The following is an 18,658-nucleotide window of genomic DNA, read 5'->3' as shown; positions in this document are numbered from 1 at the left end:
CAATCTTTGCGGTATTTCCCGGTGAGCGTTTGTTTTCAAATCTCCACAACGCGCCATTCACCCAATGTGATTACTGAGTACAAAGTGGTTCTTTGGATTTTTTTTTTTTTATTTTATTTTACTAATGCCTTCACCAGTCTTATTCTCATTCGTTTCCAAACCAACAGAGACCATTTTCACCCAGTTAATCTGCATGACATCTCTTAATGTGAGGAGCTTTTATAGCTGGGAAGGCTGCCATGCTATCCAGCTGGCTGGTGGTTGGTGAGGTTCTGAGCATATGCCTCAGGAAAATGAATAATGCATCCATGTTATTCAAATCTTCATTTTTCAACTTTTTGCTTTAGGTACAGGAGATGTGAGGGGGGCCTTGTACATGAGAGACGGCTGCTGCTGTGCTCATGTAAAAATGATGATATTTCAAAAAAGCTTTAGATGTTTTCACTTCACTTTCCCTTTTTTTTCTAGAGGAAATTGTGGTTTTTGTCCAGGCCAAAAAAAAAAAAAAAACCTGTCCTCTTTCCATTTGACAATTTCATGCCATCAGCCTGGATGTGTACTGTCCTCTGTGTTAGCATCTGGCTACATTGTGATGCTCGGGCCTTGTAGTGTGGTTGTTCAAGTTTTTCCAGCAGCTCTGCAAGCACAGAAGCCACAAAGGGACGACATGTGCTGCCTTCAACAAATAATCTGAACCCGGTGCTGCGCTACAAGTTACATTTATGAAATATCGTCTTTCTGCCTTGTAGATGTAACCTGATAACCTTGAGGTCTGACAGGCTGACATCTCCGGGGAGTAAACCTTTACCCCTCTCTGGACAGATACGTTAGTCTGACATCACACCAAAAAGGTCAGCCGCCAGAGATGTGGCTATTTACTGAAGCCACCCACACTGTACAAAAGCACAGCTTCTCCCCCTCCACCCCCCCCCCAAAAAAAACAAAACAAGAAAAAGACTATTTGACTATTCAGACGGAGGAAGGAAATGTATGAATGAATGAAGAAAGTGTTTTTCTTGTTAAAGCTGTTGTTGTTGTTCCTTTTTGGTCTCTTATTTGTTTGCGGTGGCCTGTTCACAGAGATAAGCTTTGCACAGAGAAATGGCTCACGGCGGACAAAATAATGGCAAACTTTGCTCACTGCTGTTAAGAGCATTTTTGCATAATACCTTATCACATGCAGTGATAATGATTGTCATATAAAGTCTGCATATGTCTGAAGTTGCTGTCGCTGCAAGATTTTTTTTCTGTTACAATGAATGATGAAAATGGAAGAAAAGAAGCTTATTGTACATGGTTTCATTGTCCGCCATTTAATGAAACAGCAGCTTGATTTCCATTTATGTCCGTTTTCCTCCTTTATACATGGGAGAAGTCATTTTTATTTCATCTCGTGCGATCTGTTCTCCAGATATAGGAGTACATTTCTAATTTTGTTGTATATGATTTTGACCATTTAAATGAAAATATTAAACGTGTGAATTAATCATTACAAGAGCTCGTTCTCTGTTCTTCTGGTAACATAATGATCTATTTCAGCTGCTGGCACGAATGAATCTTTCATTGTCTTTATCTTTAAATGAGTCGGCACAATCCTCTGAGGAGGCTCGGGCCGTAGTGTGCTTCGCCGCGCTGCCAGAGTTAACGTGTTGCTGAGCTAAATGCCATAATTTAATTGATGCCAAGCGCAATAACATCACCCACTGATCTTTTAAAAAATATGGAGATACAATTCCCGTCCTTTCACTTCATTACTATATTGCCTTCTTAATATGCAAATGTAAGTTCGCACACACATACACACCTACGTACGCGAGTCTAGACTCTGGACAATATTTTAGTAGGTCGGCAGACTTTGGGATGCTGTTTTAAATTGAAATGAGATGCCCTTTAACCTTTGGATTCATGCAAAAACCTCTCCAGAATAAATTAGCAGCCACTCAGTCTTTGCACTGTCTGATCCTCTGGGTCTCACACACACACACTCTCTCTCTCTCTTTAGGTTTCTCTATATTGCAGGCCATCATGGAGGCAGCGGTGGCTAACAACTGGCAGGTGACCGCTCGCTCTGTTAGCAGCACAACAGATGCTGCAGAGTTCAAGCGCATCATCGAGGAGATGGACAGGAGGCAAGAGAAACGCTATGTGATTGACTGCGAGGTGGACAGGATCAACACCATATTAGAGCAGGTGAGACACATCGGCACGCTCTCGTTTGCCCTCTGCTATAGCCACATCATCACTAAGCCGATTTGATTTACAGTCACTAATCACAAAAGTTAATTTCCTCCTTGTTGTGTGCTACTCAGCCTATTTTGATTTAATGGGATCTAAAAGGAGGCTGAATGTTTGACTTGTGTTTGTGTCTGGATGTGCGCGAGAACAAAATCACACGTTCAACATGATAATGGAGATGGATGTTAAATTAGTGTTTACTGCTGCTGTTACCAGCAGGAGTGTGTCCACCCATTCACAATCAATTAATGAATAATCAATATATTTCATTCACCCATGTCTGAGTTGTCCCTCAATCCGCCAAAGCTGAGGAGGAGATGAAAGTACTGAACACACCTGTGTGCACCTGAGCAGGTTCTTTTTAAACAGGTTAAACCTGAATTCATGTTGATTGGGTTGTTTTGTTTGTCCGTTTGTTTGTTTGTTTGTTTGTTGTGCTGCATCACATTCAGCATCTTCGGCTCATAAGCTTTGGTAAATGAAGTGGGACACAGAGACGGTGTTCTTGTTTTTGGTTTCCTTTTTAAACTCCTCACCGACTGAATGACATTCGAGCATCGTTGCTTGAATACAGTCGGGTTGAACTTGTGGCTTAGATGACAAAATGTCGCAGAAGTTACCGGCGGCGGTGACAAGCTTCATCGCCTCCGTGTTTAGTGTTCTAACTCCTGATATGTTAGTGTGAGATTACAAGCATTAAAACACTACAAATGACTACGTTCTGGTGTGTATTTTTGGTTCCGTCGTTGCCAATTAGGTCTGCCAAATATTCGCCTGCATGGCAGGATCATATGAACCTGTTCCCGCTGCAGGCAAAAGCCAGATCTTTTCTCAGAAGGTTTTTTTTGGGTCAGGGGGACTTCAGAGGACCCCTCATCTGGTTGAGATCCTCTGTGACTCTCTTTCCCCTCTTGGCCAAGTTGGCTAAGCACAATTCCTTGTTTCAGCAGAGAGAGTTGGGGGTGTAATAACTAAATGCATGTATTTGTATTAGCCATTATTATTTGAATTGTACCATTTGCCTTAGGGTTTCTTCTTAATGGACTAAAGGAAATCCTCAGGGTTGACACAGACTAGATAAGCACATTTGAATGATTCGATTTAATTTTTGATGACCTATTAAAACATTGCTTTAGAGGGGAAACGAACAAAAAACAGAATCATATGTGTGAACACATTGACTAGAAGGTTGTTTTTTTTTTTAATCAAAATTCAATTTCAATCAAAAGAATCATGAGATTTCAAAATAATGCACATCTAATTATCAGTACCTCTCTGTAATTCTAGCAATAGTTTCCAACATTGCCTCAATTAGCATGATCATTCAGTGTCCCCTAATGAGAGGCAGAGCAGTAATCCTGCCTGTTGGGCTGCTGAGTTGGAGGCCAAATTATTGTGAAACGGGTGAGTTGAAACAGCTCGGGAGCCTCAGGTTGAGAGAGATCTGAGCATGAGCTGCTACTTGGAGAGACCACCGATGATGTGGCCTTTTTTAATCCTCTTCTAACCAAGCCCAAGCCCCTCACTTCCCCCATCACGTCTACTGCATGCCCGAGGAAGGAAATGAAAGGTCCACCAGTCCTTGTAGAGGGGGGAAACACAATTACCATGAATAGATGAGTGGCTATTATTCCCTGCATCTCCTCTGTTCGTCTGCCCTGCGCCGCCCTGCACCCCTGTGCTTGCTCCTGCCTGCTTATAAGGCAATCAGCCACCAAATTAGATTCTGCTTGTTAACATTCATTTAGATATTGGCTTCTCTCTGCCTCGCAAAAAGAAGAAAAAAAAAATCCCCCTACGACTGCCGGTTTCACTTGTTTTGAATGAGTCTAATTTGATCCCAGAGTCAAGAGTTTAAAACAGAATTGCTTTTAGTATTAATTTGCTGAGTTTAATTTAATTTTTTCTTCTGCTAAAAATTTTCTCCTGTTACTCAGGGACCAAAGTACAAACCGTATATTCCATCAGCTTTTTAGGATTTCCATTGCAAAATCTCGTATGAGGCATTTTAATAGGTGCGTCTTTAATTGCCTGTTTGATAATCTGTTAGTTGCCGTGAAGGTTTTTTTTTTTTTGTCTTCTAGAGGTATCTCTTTCCAACATTCATTTTTTTCTGTCAACTTTGCTTTGGAAACAACAACTTAAAAAAAAAACTTTAATAATAACAAACCCTCAAAACAGCAGTGCGCTCAATTTTTCCCCTTTTTCAGTGTCAGCCTCAGCGTGGGGCTCTTTTTGTTTATGCTAATTGAAATAATCTGCCTAGTTTCGTCGATATAGACGAGTCACCGGCATTGAGAGAAGCTGTTGGACTTCACTCTGCCGCTGGCCCCCCCATTGAGGCAAACCATCACACACTGAAACAGAGATGGACCGTCTCCCGTGAGGGTAATGGCACTAAAAATGGCACCCAGATGCATCCATGTGGTTGCCGGCTGCTTCTACCTGCTGTTACACTTCTGCTAACCAATTATTGTAGACGGAAAGAGCTCCGCCACCGGAGGGTTGGAAGAGTTTGAGCTGTGTGTTGAGGTCAGTGTTGATGTGGACCTTCAATCCGCCAAGGTCACGTCCTACTGAGAGATCGTAAGGCACAGACAGATCCTGGGAAATTAGCTTGGAGTTTTTATTTCTTTCTATTCAGTTTCTGTTAAGTTTTGATGAGTGAAAAGTAGTTTTATTTTCTTTTTGGCCAGTTTCATTTGTCTTTTTCTATTTTATTCTCTTGTAGTTTCTTCTCAAGAAAGCCTTGATATAAAAGGTCATTGATATTTTGATTTGCAGACGTCTGAACTGCTAGTTTATGTTGGTCTCCTGATCCCTCCACTACACGGAAGTTCGTTTATGTTTCTTAGGTGAACTTTTAAATTAATGGGATTTTCACCTTTAGCTGTATCGCACAAATGTCACCACTGCTCTTCATCACAACACGTTCAGGTTTGCCTGCTGCTGGGTCAAAGTATTCCCACAGACCCGCATCACTCCCTGCCTCCAAATATTCAACTAATCTTGCAAACACATCAAATATCTCTCTACTTTTACTCCTTGGAGTTTTACAGCAGTTGACATCTGATATGTTGTGCTGCTTTTAGCCTCTGGAACTAGCCTGTGACTGATTCCTTCTTCAACTTTAGTAGTTCAGTGTTTCTCGAGAGGTCAAACAGAACAAGATAGAAATCAACCCCAGCGTAAAACGCGTCTCTGCTGACCCACTAAACTGATATGTGTGGTTATATGAATAAATTGGGACTGTAATTTAGTTTTCTAGAAATAAAGAGATTTCAGTTTGTGGGTGGTTTTACTGTCCACTAAAGGGACATTGATCTTTACCATGAAAACATATTATGAAGGAACATACATTCGTTCATTTATCATTTACTTGGTCTTGGGCCAGGTCTTGGTCTTGAGGAAGTAAACCTCCTGCCTTCCATCCATCCATCCATCCATCCATTCATCCATTTTCTTCTGCTTATCCTGTTAATGGTCACAAGGGGGTGGAGTCTATCCCAGCAGCCTTCAGGCGAGAAGTGGGGTTCACCCTGGACAGGTCACCAGTCCATCACAGGACCAACACATAGAGACAGACAACCATTCACACTCACAGTCACACCTACAGTCAATTTAGAGTATCAATCAGCCTCATCCTCTCTTGATGTCTTTGGACTGTGGGAGGAAGCTGGAGTACCAGAGAGAACCCACACAGGAACAGGGAGAACATGGAGACTCACACAGAAAGATCCTGTGCTGGAGCCGGGGCTCAAACCTGGAACCTTCTTGCTGTGAGGTGACAGTGCTGACCACTGCACCACCGTGCAGCCCTGTCTGTGTTCCATAATGTAAAATTGTGCAGTAAATACTAACAGTTGAACGGATGTGGCCTTGTGTGAGGAGCTTTGATATGTGCTGATTGTTTTAAATGTGTGTGTGTGTGCGTGTATATTTGTGTGTGTGTGTGTATGTATGTGTGTGTGTAAAAGCTGTTTCCATGTATTGTGGTTTTTAGGCATTTTCAGTTAAAGATTTCATTTTTCTTTTTCTTAGTCACTTTAAATCCTGGCGTCAGCTCAAAATGAAGTTCATTTTAATAGATATTCATTTAAAATAACATGAAATACTCGGTATATAAAATTCAAACTGGTTCAAAGTTGACTCCTTTGTAATTATGATATGATATAACAAACAAAAGAATCATTCTGTGTAATGAGTATTTTCAGAATATTTTAGATACATATACGTTTCCCTTTTGACTTTATAGAAGGATCTCAGTAAATCATCCACCCCCAACAAGGGCTTCATCTAATAATTATGATCATTTCAACCACCCACTTTTTTGGCCATGAAAAGTCCAAAATAGAATAAAAAAAATAGCCATTCAAAAATATATAAAACTCAGAGAAGCAGCCTAGAACCAGTAAATATTGGCATTTTGCTTGATTAAACATCTGAAATGAACAATCCATTCTTAAAATGAACAGTTTTTCACTTCTTTTTTGACTAGCTGATGAATTGTTTGTTTCAGTTCTAATTCCATCCTGCTCTCGGGACAATAATTCCTTTAAAGCGATGAAGGGTTCATCATTTATACGTACAAAACATTGGGTGTTCCTCTTCCTCCGTCGTAAGCACACTCCGTTGAATGTCACTTTTATTAGCTTCATTTATCACTCTACTTGACGCGGAAACAAGAGTAGTATTTGCATACTGCTGCATCAGTTTTGTTTGCTCGCATAAGAGCAGAGTGAGTCTCCCAACAAATTTGTTTTGGAACACTGAGGAGAATGCTAAACCAGGGCCGTTATCATTTTATTCTGTAACAACCACTCAGGATTTATCGCCTATTGGACTTTTCCATCAATACGCTGCACTGCAGATAAATTAACACGATGACAGTCCTTCCCTTATGACAAAAATGGGAGAGCCACTGCCAGCTCTGCTCTCTGAATCATATCCAGCAAGTGTTTTTCATTGTACCGTCCAGGTTTATGGTACTACATGTTTAAAAGACTGCGGCCTCATATTAGAAGCATATAGAGTGATTTAGTATCGTCTCTGTATTGCTACCAGTTGTCATAATGATGATTTCTCCAAATGGAAACACCTCTCTGTGTCTGTGTGGCTAATCTGATCCATCTGAGATTGCACACATAGCCTCATATCTGCCTTTACGCTCCTCTCTGGCCCACTTCCCTCTCGGGATTTCTGTGCTGGAGTCTGCTCAGAGGCAACAACCTGCTCATCACTAGTGTAAAGAGAGGCAGGCGGGGGGGGGGGGGGGGGAGAAAAAAAGAACAGCGTCTGGGACAGGCCCAGGGCACGCAAGCTGTTCAAAGACAGGCAGGGAATGAGCGCTCCGCCAGCCGCAAAGCTGCATTTTCATACAGAGGGAGAAAAAAAAAAGAATGAATTCACAGAAAATGAAAAAAGTGCATCTGGGGATTTGTTACAACAACTTTCTCTCGCCTTTAGAGGCATGAAGGGTGGCCATATTGCCTTTGCATATCGAGTCTTGATTGAGGAATTCAAAGATACTGGTTGTGTTTTTGGAATCTGAAATCTTTGATTATGTCAGCAGAGGAGCGGGAGAGAGTGAGGGAGAGAGACAGCGGACAAGCAGAGGCGATATGAAGGTCCTACATCAGTTTTGAGGACAACACAATGAAACTAGAGGGCATCATCCCAGTTCTCTAAAGCAGGTGGCTGACATTTTTATGCTCATGTTACTGGCAAACATTGGTAGAGCTAGCGCTGTTACAAACATCAAAATAAAAATGTAGTCAGATATACTTTTGATACTAAAAAGACACTTCATAAAACCTGTCACATAAACCCTCTCAAGCATTCAGAGCTTCTTGATCACTTGTCTTCCACTAAGACTTCCTGGCACGTCTTTCGTTTGCTTCTAAAAGATAGAGGAGAGGAGAGAGTTAGCTAATGTGTCTGCTGAAATGAAAGGAGCTTGCAACGTTGTATTGTTCCAGGGCCACGGAAGGAAGGAAGGAAGGAAGGAAGGAAGGAAGGAAGGAGGGAAGGTCAGACTGAAATACAGCCGGACCCTTTCTGCTGTGCTCACTAAACATACACCCGACCTGAAATATGTTGTGCTGGCACAAACCCTTGGCTGTTCAGGGCCATTTGCTAACTGCTTTTATAGAATTAAATGGGATTAATGTGTTATCATTAAAGAGAAAGTGACCTGCTGACTCTGAATGAGAGGCTGAGACGGGTTTGCTGCCACTTTAACAATTTGCACATGCAGAACTGTGTCAAGGATATATTCTTATAAGTCTGGAAAGCAGAGGAATGCTCCCTTATCAAGAGAAGGAAGATTACCCTGATCACTTTCACTGAAAAGTGAGTAGGACACCTTAACTACACACAAAAGCCACAGTTCTGGCACACTAGCACGAGGACGCCCCAGCTGCCGTGTTTCCTCCTTCCAAAGGTATCAAGTCTCAAATTGCTCCCGTATCTCATAGCAATGATAGGCCTAATCATCTCAATATGAATCAGTGTTTCTGAAATGTTTGGCATTTGGTGGGAGGCCAACACTTGTGCTACCTTCAGGGGCACACGGTGTGGCTGCCAAGAGATGTATCTCAGCCACAGCCGCTACTGGCAGTTAAGTAGAGAGAGCTGCACCAAGAGCACTTCAACCAAGAGACTTGAAGCAGAAATGGACAGTGAAGAAGAGGGAAGTCCTTCTGTATCAAAGCACTGGGACATGGAGTCCATCCTGTGTGAAGTGGAGCATCTGCAGCAGTGCACCTAAGGCAGTGTGACCCCCTTTCATTAGAAAACTACCATTATCACTGCTGCCTCCAGCAAGCTGTAGTTACATGTAGCAGCACTGCTCAGAATGAAGCCTTCTGGTATGCAGTGCAGCTTTTGGCCAGAGGGGCCGCCAAAATCACACCAACAGAAAGTTTATTGTGGCTGCTTTAATTATTAAAGTCATTTACCAAAGGAAAAACAAATGCCAGAAAAAAATATTTTCATCCTCTCAAATGTGAGAACTTTATATTGTTCATGTTTTATGTCATGTATATAAATGTAATTTACCCTAGATGTTCCGGATTACATGACAGTGATACACTGTGTGTGTGTGTGTGTGTGTGTGTGTGTGTGTGTGTGCTCTTGTACTTGCTACATATTGAGGACTAGGATACATATTTAACCAACAGAGTGAGGACATTTTAGCTGGTCCTCACATCTTCAAAGGGCCGTTTGAAGGTCAATACTTGGTTTTACGGTCGAGGTTAGAATTTGGTTCTGGTTAGGTTTAGGGTCAAGGTTGGGGTCAGGCAGTCAGTTGAGATGGTCAGGTTTAGGGTGAGAGGCTAGGGAATGTATAACGTCAATGAAAGTCCTCACAAACGTATAAGTACAAGGATGTGTGTGTGTGTGTGTGTGTGTGTGTGTGTGTGTGTGTGTGTGTGTGTGAGAGACTGTTATAAATTGCTAAAACATTTGAGGTATAAATTGATAATGGTATGTTCTTAGTTCAAGAAGAGGCCAAAGAAAATAAATGCACCGTTACTTGCTCGTCTTTTGTGCGCCTCGGTGACTGCTATGATATTTTCAAACTCTATCATTTTAACTCCTGCCTCTTCCTGTGTTCTTCCTGCAAACTCTGCAATGGAAAGGTCAAAGCTGGGGGGATACGGCTTGGCTTTTATTGAAAATGTCTAGCTGTAGTTTTACATTTAAGACCCTCTGTGTGGCAGGCGGAGGCACGAGGAGTCTAGATGAGGATGAAGTCAAGGTCATCCTGGATTTCTGTCCCTGTTAGACTTTGAAGAAAACTGCAAAATGGAGCAGAACAAAAGGTGCCAGCGAGAGGATCGATGTGCTGGAGGGTACTCTGTAAGAAAAAAACGAATCACATTACTGAGGCGGTAGACACATTTCTTCTCTTGATTGGTGGGTTTTTGTGTAATCAATTCAAGAGGGCCGAACGTACAGGGTGTGAATAATCTTTGAAGGCCAATGCAAAATTAGCTTTGGTCTAAATAGCCATTTTAAGCCAACGATGATTAGCACAATCGCATTAGCATTGATAAATGGGTATTTTGGCATGATGCACTTAATTTGTTCTTACAAGAGTGATTCCTTAATGATAATAGGATGTTAATGCTCAAATAAAAGAACATATAAGAGCATCCCTCTCATCAGCACTAGTTATCTATCCTGGTGGGATCTGAATGTTTCTGCAGACGGTGAAAGGCGTCCGTCTCAACTAGTCTAATGTGCCTAATTAAAGGGTTTGAGGGGATGTGAGCTTGGGTGAGTGTATTTCTGTCATCACAGTCCTGCTGAGCTCCATCCCAAGGTTGCTGCTTGTAGTCACTGCCAGGCTGACTGTGAGCTGCAGGCCACAGGCGGGCGGGGGGGGGGGGGGGGGGGGTTGAGTTTTCTCTGGCCAGCTCCAGGGCAGGTGTGAGGAGGCTAGCCGCCAAAGTCAAGGTTAGCACACGGTGAAGGACTGTGGGGTTTGTCCAAGAAAGTGCAGGCTTAAAGTTCAGGATGTTGGACTTCACAATTACAGGGGGAGTAGAGGAGTCCCATCGATTTATTTTTTTCATTAAAATGTGCTAAAATTCGCTTCCCCATTACGCTCAGATGATGGATTTTGAACCTCTCTTCTATTTCTGCATCATAAGCACAAGTTTCTCTTTGATTCTTGGTTTCACCCGTCTGTCTGACAGTCCTGTGGTGCTACAAGTTGAAAGCCTCAGTGACGGGGGGAGTTGTCACAGAGGAACGCTGACCCACCCAGGCAGCTTGATAGCGTGAGTCAGACACTCGGTGTGTTTGTGCTCCGTCATGTGCCCCCCTTTGTGGAAAAACACTTTCTCCTCTTTGTGAGCGTCAGACATTTGTCTGGAGATGATTTGTTTAACCCCTTAATCATCAGACCTCTGACATGAAAATGTGACGCTAACAATGAAAACAAAGTATCTTTGCAACTACAAGCTCCTCTAAAAAAAAAAAAAAAACCCCACTAAAAGTAAACATGTTCTGTGTATTACTGTCTAAGCATCATCATGACATCCTGACATCAGTGTCACTGTGCCACTAAATTATGAAAAAATAGGAATAATTTAGAAATACTACATGATTGAAAAGCATATTTACATCACAAACCCCCAAAAATAAACAGCGACTTTCTTGATTGCTGTGATTTTATCGTCTTAGTTTAGAAATAAACTTGTGAGATTTCTCCAGCTCACTATTGGGATAAAATAGGCTCCCATTATCTGTTACCTTGACAACCGCTAATCTTACATGAAGGAAATTGAGCATAATCTGTCAGCAGGTATTGGTCATTTCTTAAATATATCCGTATTGGCCAGTTTGTTTGTTTTTTTTTTTTAATCATCTCTTATTTATGATGAGGAAACAATCCATTAATAATATAATTTTAAGACCTGAATACAGCACGGATGAAAGATGTCATTTCACCTGACAAAATCTTTTCACGTCGAGAGTCATTTACTCTCATGTCTCTGTCTGTTGCCCAAAACTTTGAGTGAAAGTTAAGAGAGAATCTGAACGTTCCCGGGTCGAAAGAACTGAAGGAGAGCGAAGTTTGAATGGTTTTTAGTCGAGGCGAGGTGATCTACGTCTGGGCCATTTCTAATTCAACAACTTCTTTACTTGCCTCCTATGTTTCCGTATGTATTCATTCCACGTAAATACAATTATTCTGGGCTTTGTTTTGAAACATCAACCAGATCTATATACATGTTCTCATCCAAAGAAAATCATGACAATGAAGTTTGACTCCAAACCAAGCAGATTTATATACCATCACAATAACAGACACGCTCCAAAGATCTGAGGTGAAAAATGTCACACAAAAATAACGAGACAATGTACACATATGTCAAACCATAGAATGTTTCAAATCCAAAGCTACATATTTATGGACTGGTCTATATTGGTTCTTTTTTTTTAACTGAAATTACTCTGGTTAAAAATAATTTCAGCAAACACATAATTTAAACTTATAAATGTCCATTTAAACGTGCGTTTCTCTGCTTGTGTAGGAGACGGAAACATGAAATATTAAACAAAAACTTAAGAGTTTGGCCTCCATGTAATAGGACTCGTCTTTGTCCTGCTATACATTAAATGTTTTTTTTTAATTAATTGATAAATATGACTTTGAAATTTCCCAGTATTATTATTAGAGCATTTTTTTGTTGTTTGTATAGTTATTAGCTCCCAGGTTAGTTCGAGTTCAGCCTGAAACACTGTAACTGCAGTTGAAACAGTTGAAACTAAAAACGTCCTTCAGGGATATTTGCAGCCTGAGATGTCGGGATACTGACTGCTCTTTACTGCTCTGCTGGAATGTCATAAATGATCCTCTGTAACAAATATCAAACATCCCCGGCTTCACACACACACACACACACACACACACACACACACACACACACACGCACACACACACCAGCAGATGATGTTTGTTTTTGTGTCAGAGCCTGAGTCAGAACATGTGCAAACATGCTGGTTTTGCTGTAAACTTGTGTTTTCTGTGTTTGTACAATGCAGATGAAAAGCGAGACATGGATGACAGGTTTCTAAACGGCAGCCACTCACAAGTCCATCTACTGCACCGTGGAAGTTCATATATTACAAACCGCATGAGGCCAAATTGAAAACTTTGTCCAGCGTGTAACACACAGAGAGCCAGGACAATTTGGACTTTTGGATTTACCTGAAGGCCAGAACAAAAGGAAGAAGAAGCTGTAGAATAAAAGGCAGCACGGTCGCCACCACAGTGATGGAACGGCTTAGAACACCATTTACTATTTTCAGACAGGCTGCGTGGGTTGAAACATGCTGTTATGCTCCGAAGGTGTGATATTTTCAAAGCAGAGCGAGATCTACATCTTACTGCCTCACTGTAAATTCCTTTTGAAATATTTTTTTCCCCATTTCTCCTGTCTGTCCAACAGTTACTGAGGACTCCTGCACCGTGAATCACTTGAAAGTGAGCCGAACATTGAGGGGTGTTCGCCATTGTCTCTCTCTCATTATCAGCTCCTCCTTAATGAACACTTCCCTCTAGCAGCTCCTTCTTCTTTTGTTGTTCCATATAGGCGACTTCAATTTGTTTCAACTTCAGCGGCGTCCTGCGAGCTGGAGCAGGATGCATTTACAGGGATTGTTGTAACCACTTACTCTAGCCGTAGCTCTTAGCTCTCATCTCATGGATGGTTTACTGTACTGATGTTCTCCCGTAGGTTGTGACCCTGGGGAAGAACAGCCGTGGTTACCACTACATTCTGGCCAATCTTGTGAGTAATGACCAACCCGCTCCAGGGAATTAAACCTGCATTTTTGCCATATGTGATGTTCTCTGCCGTGATCACCGATATGAATGCTGAAGAAGTGGATCAGCAGCTTTTGTATGAAATGAGAAAAGAAGGTGCTTCTTTTGAAAATGTATGTTTCATCCATAATAAAAACCTGGCAGAGAATATTCTCGTATGAATCTAAATAAATAACCAATAAAGAACAGCATCTAACCTTTTTAAGCACCTTTGGAGGACAGCCATCCCCCCTCAGAACCCCCCCCCCGCAGCCCGTATGCTCTGGGGACAGATGTGTAGCCTTGATATTAGCATGTGAGTTTTGAAGTAGAGGCCAGCCATGCTCTCACTTGCTGTTTCCCAGACTTTAGAAAATGTGATTATGCAGCAGGCAGACACATGTCACAAAGCTGCACTTGAAAAAAGAAAAAGAAAAAAAGCAATTTGACCATAAAAAGAAATAACTCCATGTAATCGCTCTAGGGTGAGGAATCAAATTCAAAGGCAGCTGGAGCAACAGAAGTTTTGGAAATGTTTTAATTTTTTTTTTAACATCTGAATGAAAGCCAGTTGGTTCTAGTAAAATATTTTGTCTTCTACACGATCTGACAAATTCTATTAAGTCTAAGTATGTATTGGCAGGTTCTTCATCTGTAAATGAATTCAGGTTACACCGCAAAGTGTGAAGAGAAACATTTGCCTCGATGTAATAGCCAACACATGTCACCTTCTCATACAGCAAGTTGTTCTTAATAAAATGCACCTTGCATGTTGCCAACATACTGCTAATATTTTTGTGCTGCTTAGCCCCAGGTCATATTAAAAAACCTCAAAGAAATACAAGTTACACAAGTTCTCTCCTACCCTGCTTCCCTTTTGTCTCATCTCAGGGATTTTCAAATGTGAGCTTGGACAAAGTCTTTGCCGGAGGAGCCAACATTTCGGGGTTTCAGATAGTCAACCCTGAGAACCCAATTGTGCAGCAGTTTATGCAGCGCTGGGAGCGGCTAGATGAAAGAGAATTCCCAGAAGCCCGAAACACTCCTCTGAAGGTACTTTCCTTGTGAGGCCTTTCATTTCGCATACAAAATACAGCGATCATTGCCTCTGAAGTTATCTCTATCGGTTTTTTCCCCTGCTCTCATCCTCTGTTTGCCTTTGTCATGCTGTCTACCTCCAGACCCCTCACTTCCTCCTCTTTGCTTTGCATCCCTCCCAAAAAATCAATATATTGATAGGCAGTGCAAGGCAAGGTTATATCATTGCTTCAATTTACATCTAATTAAACAATGATCAAGAGAGAAATGGATTTTGAATGGCATTTAATTAGATTTTGTCATGCTGCAGTGGTCAACAAACAAGTCGCCCAGCTCCTCAGTGGTGAAAAGGTCAGGTTAAGTTGGAGGGGAAGTGCGTGGGAGATAAAAATCACTTTGGCGCTCTCATCTATTCCCAACTCCGCGCAGAAAGTTTTGAAAGAGGTCCTGACCACGAGACAAGTACTGGCTTTTCTAATCAAATCTGTCTAATGAAATTATTTTCATCACTCTGACCTCAACGAGAGGAGATGAAATGAATGAACTGAGAACAGAATCGCTGCTCCGGCGTTCACTGGAAGCATCTCATTTAATTGCAAACAGATGAGACAGTCACTTAAAATGGAATACAAATGTACGAATTGAGGCAATTTGTTGTCGTGGTAGCACAATACCATTTAAAGGGTTTGTAATTACTATGCAAAGGTCGCGTATACAATGTTTAACTTGCTAAATGTGTCGTTTTGTGGACTCTTGAGGCTCTGGTTGTTCATCATTGCAGCAAGTTAACACTTAGCTTTAGGTATCAGTGTTTTATTTCGGGGGTTGGACAGAAGAAGGTCCCAGTTCCTCTTTGTCCAAAACCTATAGATGTGGTTAGGGCTTAGCATGTCTCTCATCACCCGTTCACATTAATTCATAATTTTCCTCTCTCTCAAAATGGAGATAAGAGGCAAGAAAACTTCTGTACTTAGGGGTACATTTTTTGAGGAATGGTGAAATATCCTGTGGCCAGAAGTGCAACTTTTAGTGGAAATGAATTGCGCTAAGTGATTTAAAACTCCCTGAAGGGCCCCCAGTGGCAAGCGTTTGTGCCCTTTTAGGTAGATCTCTATTTTGAGTGTGTACATCCCTGGAAAGATGAGCTCTCCCGCGGTCAAACCTTACTAGAGATGTCACCTCATGTCTCACGATGTGTTCTCTTTATTATGATTTTGTACAGTACACTTCAGCTCTGACACATGACGCCATCCTGGTGATAGCAGAAGCCTTCAGGTACCTGCGGCGTCAACGTGTAGATGTTTCTCGCCGAGGCAGCGCTGGAGACTGTCTAGCCAATCCTGCAGTACCTTGGAGCCAAGGCATCGACATCGAGAGAGCTCTAAAAACGGTAGGCGGGGATGGAGGGAAGAAGGAAAGAGAGGGGCAGGGAAAAATCAGGAGACCGGATAACGTGTTATCTGATTTTTGAGATTCCCTTTGTGTATATTGATTGTTTTAATGATGATTGGTGCGCATTTATTTGATTTATTATAAAGGACGCACAAGGTTGCACTCCTGCTTCATGTTGTCACTGATACATTGAGGGATTCTAATCCATTTTAAACACAATTAGCTTGTTTTTCTGCACAGTTGAATGTTGTTCTTGTTATTGTATATGCCTGGAGGGCTGCGCTGTGCATGAAGCTGTTTCAGGTTCAGTGGATTATAGTGAGGCTGGGTAGCGATACATGAGAATATGCTTTAGTGGCATCTCATGGGCTCCACGCTGGATACTGCAGCTATATCACTGGTTCTTGGTCACCGGAAACAGCTTTCTTTCCTGTGAGTGCATACGTAAAGTATCAACATTATCGACTCACCCACATTTTGATGGAAGGTTGGATGAAGTTTTTTTTACTCCACAAAACATTGTTTGACTTGGAAGGTGTTGCACTACTATACCAGACAATTGAAATGACCAATTCAGCCTCACAGCATCATGGCTGGGAACTACACGCTACAGTGAACAGTGAGGCTAAAAACATAGGAATTATGAGTTATTCCTTTAATTTCTCAAGTGAGAACATATGTGAAGTGTCTCTCAGAGGGGAGCTGCACACCGTCAATGGCTGCATGCCCCCATTTTGATCTGGAAGTACCTTGATGAGAAAAGTGTATTAGGCTAGCCTAGGCTGAAACTGAAAGGAGTTTGACTTGAAAAATTTCAGTAGCCTATTACATCGTCCACTTCAAATGTCATTCTAGCGCCGCTGGAAAGTGACAGAGTGAAGGGAAGGTATAGCGCAGAGATGTTCTGCTCACTCTGCCTCCAGCATGGAAGCGCAGAGCTCACTCATACTCAGGCCTTCATTACCATAAAACTACATCTTTATCAAAGCGTATCCAGTTCATCATTTGATTAACAGACTGCATGCACTCCAGCAGCTCCATGGACAGCACCATAATACCAGCTATATATGCAAAGAGATCTCTATTACACACACCCACCGTCCTTTGCGCGTGTGTGTGTGTGTGTGTGTGTGTGTGTGTGTGTGTGTGTGTGTGTGTGTGTGTGTGTGTGTGTGTGTGTGTGTGTGTGTGTGCACGCACGCGCGCACGCACGTATGCCATGGCAGGTCCAAGTGCAGGGTATGACCGGGAACATTCAGTTTGACAACTACGGCCGCAGGACCAACTACACCATTGATGTTTATGAGATGAAAACAGGTGGGCCGAGAAAGGTAAGACTGAGCGGTGACCTCCATCAGCTGGCATCCATCATGTGTCAAATCCAGAACTGATCAAACAGGTCTGGACTGTATCGCAACATAGCTAACAGCTGGCAGACATCACAGTTCAGTTAGCGTCCTGTCAGAACCATGGAATTTAGCCAACGTGTAATTTTAAGTGATTTATTGATTGTGTGCAGAAGAACAAAACCTAGCAAATGTTGACCAAATGTTTGTCGAAATGTTGCCGTGAATTGTGTCGTGTGACATTTTCAAACAAGGCGGATTTAATAAATTGCTGAGGGCTTTTGCAGTCATGTGGGACAAGCAGGGTTGAAAGGACTCTGTTTCTCTGTTTCTTTAAGGATTACAAGCGACACAAATCCATTTGATAGCTAAAAATGACCCTTCAAAAGTGTGTGCATATTGTGTACATAGGACTGTTACCGTGCCATCTGATTGTTGGTCCTCTCCTGACAGTAATTACCATTCAAATACTGTAAAGGAGATCCAAGAGTTTCTCTGGCTCCTCTTCAAAACGGTAATTCCCAGTGGTACATTCACATTATAACTGGTAACATATGATGACCCCTGGCTTTATTTCACAAACTCACCGAGTTCCAAGAGACAGCTGTGAATTTCTCGTTAGCTGGATAAGTGTGTATCGGTCTGATATGACACGTGATTATGCCGCCTGCCTCCCAGGCCTCTAAAGCCCACACTTCAATTAGCATCACACTGCCCTTGCAGCGAGTAGGGGAGTGGAGGGATGGAGAGGAGGGAGAAAGGAGGTCATGGGGAGACAGTGAAGGAGCGAGGGAAGATGAGACAAGCCTGGTAGCAGTTTGTCAGGACCTGGAGCCCCAGTCACCCCAGTGGCAGTTAGAGGATGAAGGTTCTTAGCTGTGACTGTCACAAGTGATGTATGGGCTGATATCTGTCCCAGCTGCTCAGAGTGAGATCAGGACTTTGCCTCTAGAGCAGCACTCCATGACACAGCTCCTTGTATTATCACCCCCCGAGAGCAGCGCTTCTCAAATATCACTCGCAGACGAGATGGAATAAACATTTCGAGCTTTCTGGCACCAACTACATTCTTAACTGTAACCAAAGTTTGGAGGCCAAACTTGAAGTTGTCTGCTGCTTTCTAGCACCTCCACTTGGTGTTTAAAATCTCTGCACTAGTGTACACCTGTCTGGCCTAAATATTTAAAGATCTGAGGGGACAAATGCAGACCAGATGTGAAAAGGAAAATCCCAGCCAGCAACAGTTAGACTATTGGCAGCAACATATTTCATCATGAGCCAGACCAGCCATTATTTCAGACGGGCAAACAAACACTTGACATTG

At 42.2% G+C, this 18,658-nt stretch overlaps 1 protein-coding gene across 4 annotated transcripts in view; it reads left to right on the top strand.

Annotated features, from left to right (window-relative positions):
• LOC147250894 (glutamate receptor 3) overlaps positions 1–18,658 on the top strand; it is a 92,427-nt gene that overhangs the window by 46,110 nt on the left and 27,659 nt on the right. For all 4 annotated transcript variants that reach the window (XR_015118855.1, XM_086221357.1, XM_086221356.1 and 1 more), the window contains exons 4-8: positions 2,003–2,190; positions 13,491–13,544; positions 14,450–14,611; positions 15,819–15,986; positions 17,215–17,319. Coding sequence is in view for 3 of the 4 variants with exons in the window: in XM_086221357.1 (XP_086077483.1) it covers positions 2,003–2,190; positions 13,491–13,544; positions 14,450–14,611; positions 15,819–15,986; positions 17,215–17,319 (677 nt within the window). In the remaining variant the exon portion in view is untranslated. The remainder of the gene's footprint in view (positions 1–2,002; positions 2,191–13,490; positions 13,545–14,449; positions 14,612–15,818; positions 15,987–17,214; positions 17,320–18,658) is intronic.

Source organism: Aulostomus chinensis, chromosome 13 (genome assembly GCF_037954235.1).
Source record: "Aulostomus chinensis isolate RoL2024-O1b breed Wild chromosome 13, RoL_Achi_v1.0, whole genome shotgun sequence".
NCBI lineage: Eukaryota > Metazoa > Chordata > Actinopteri > Syngnathiformes > Aulostomidae > Aulostomus > Aulostomus chinensis.
Note: the sequence above shows the minus strand (reverse complement) of the source record. Positions and strands in the feature narration are given on the sequence as shown.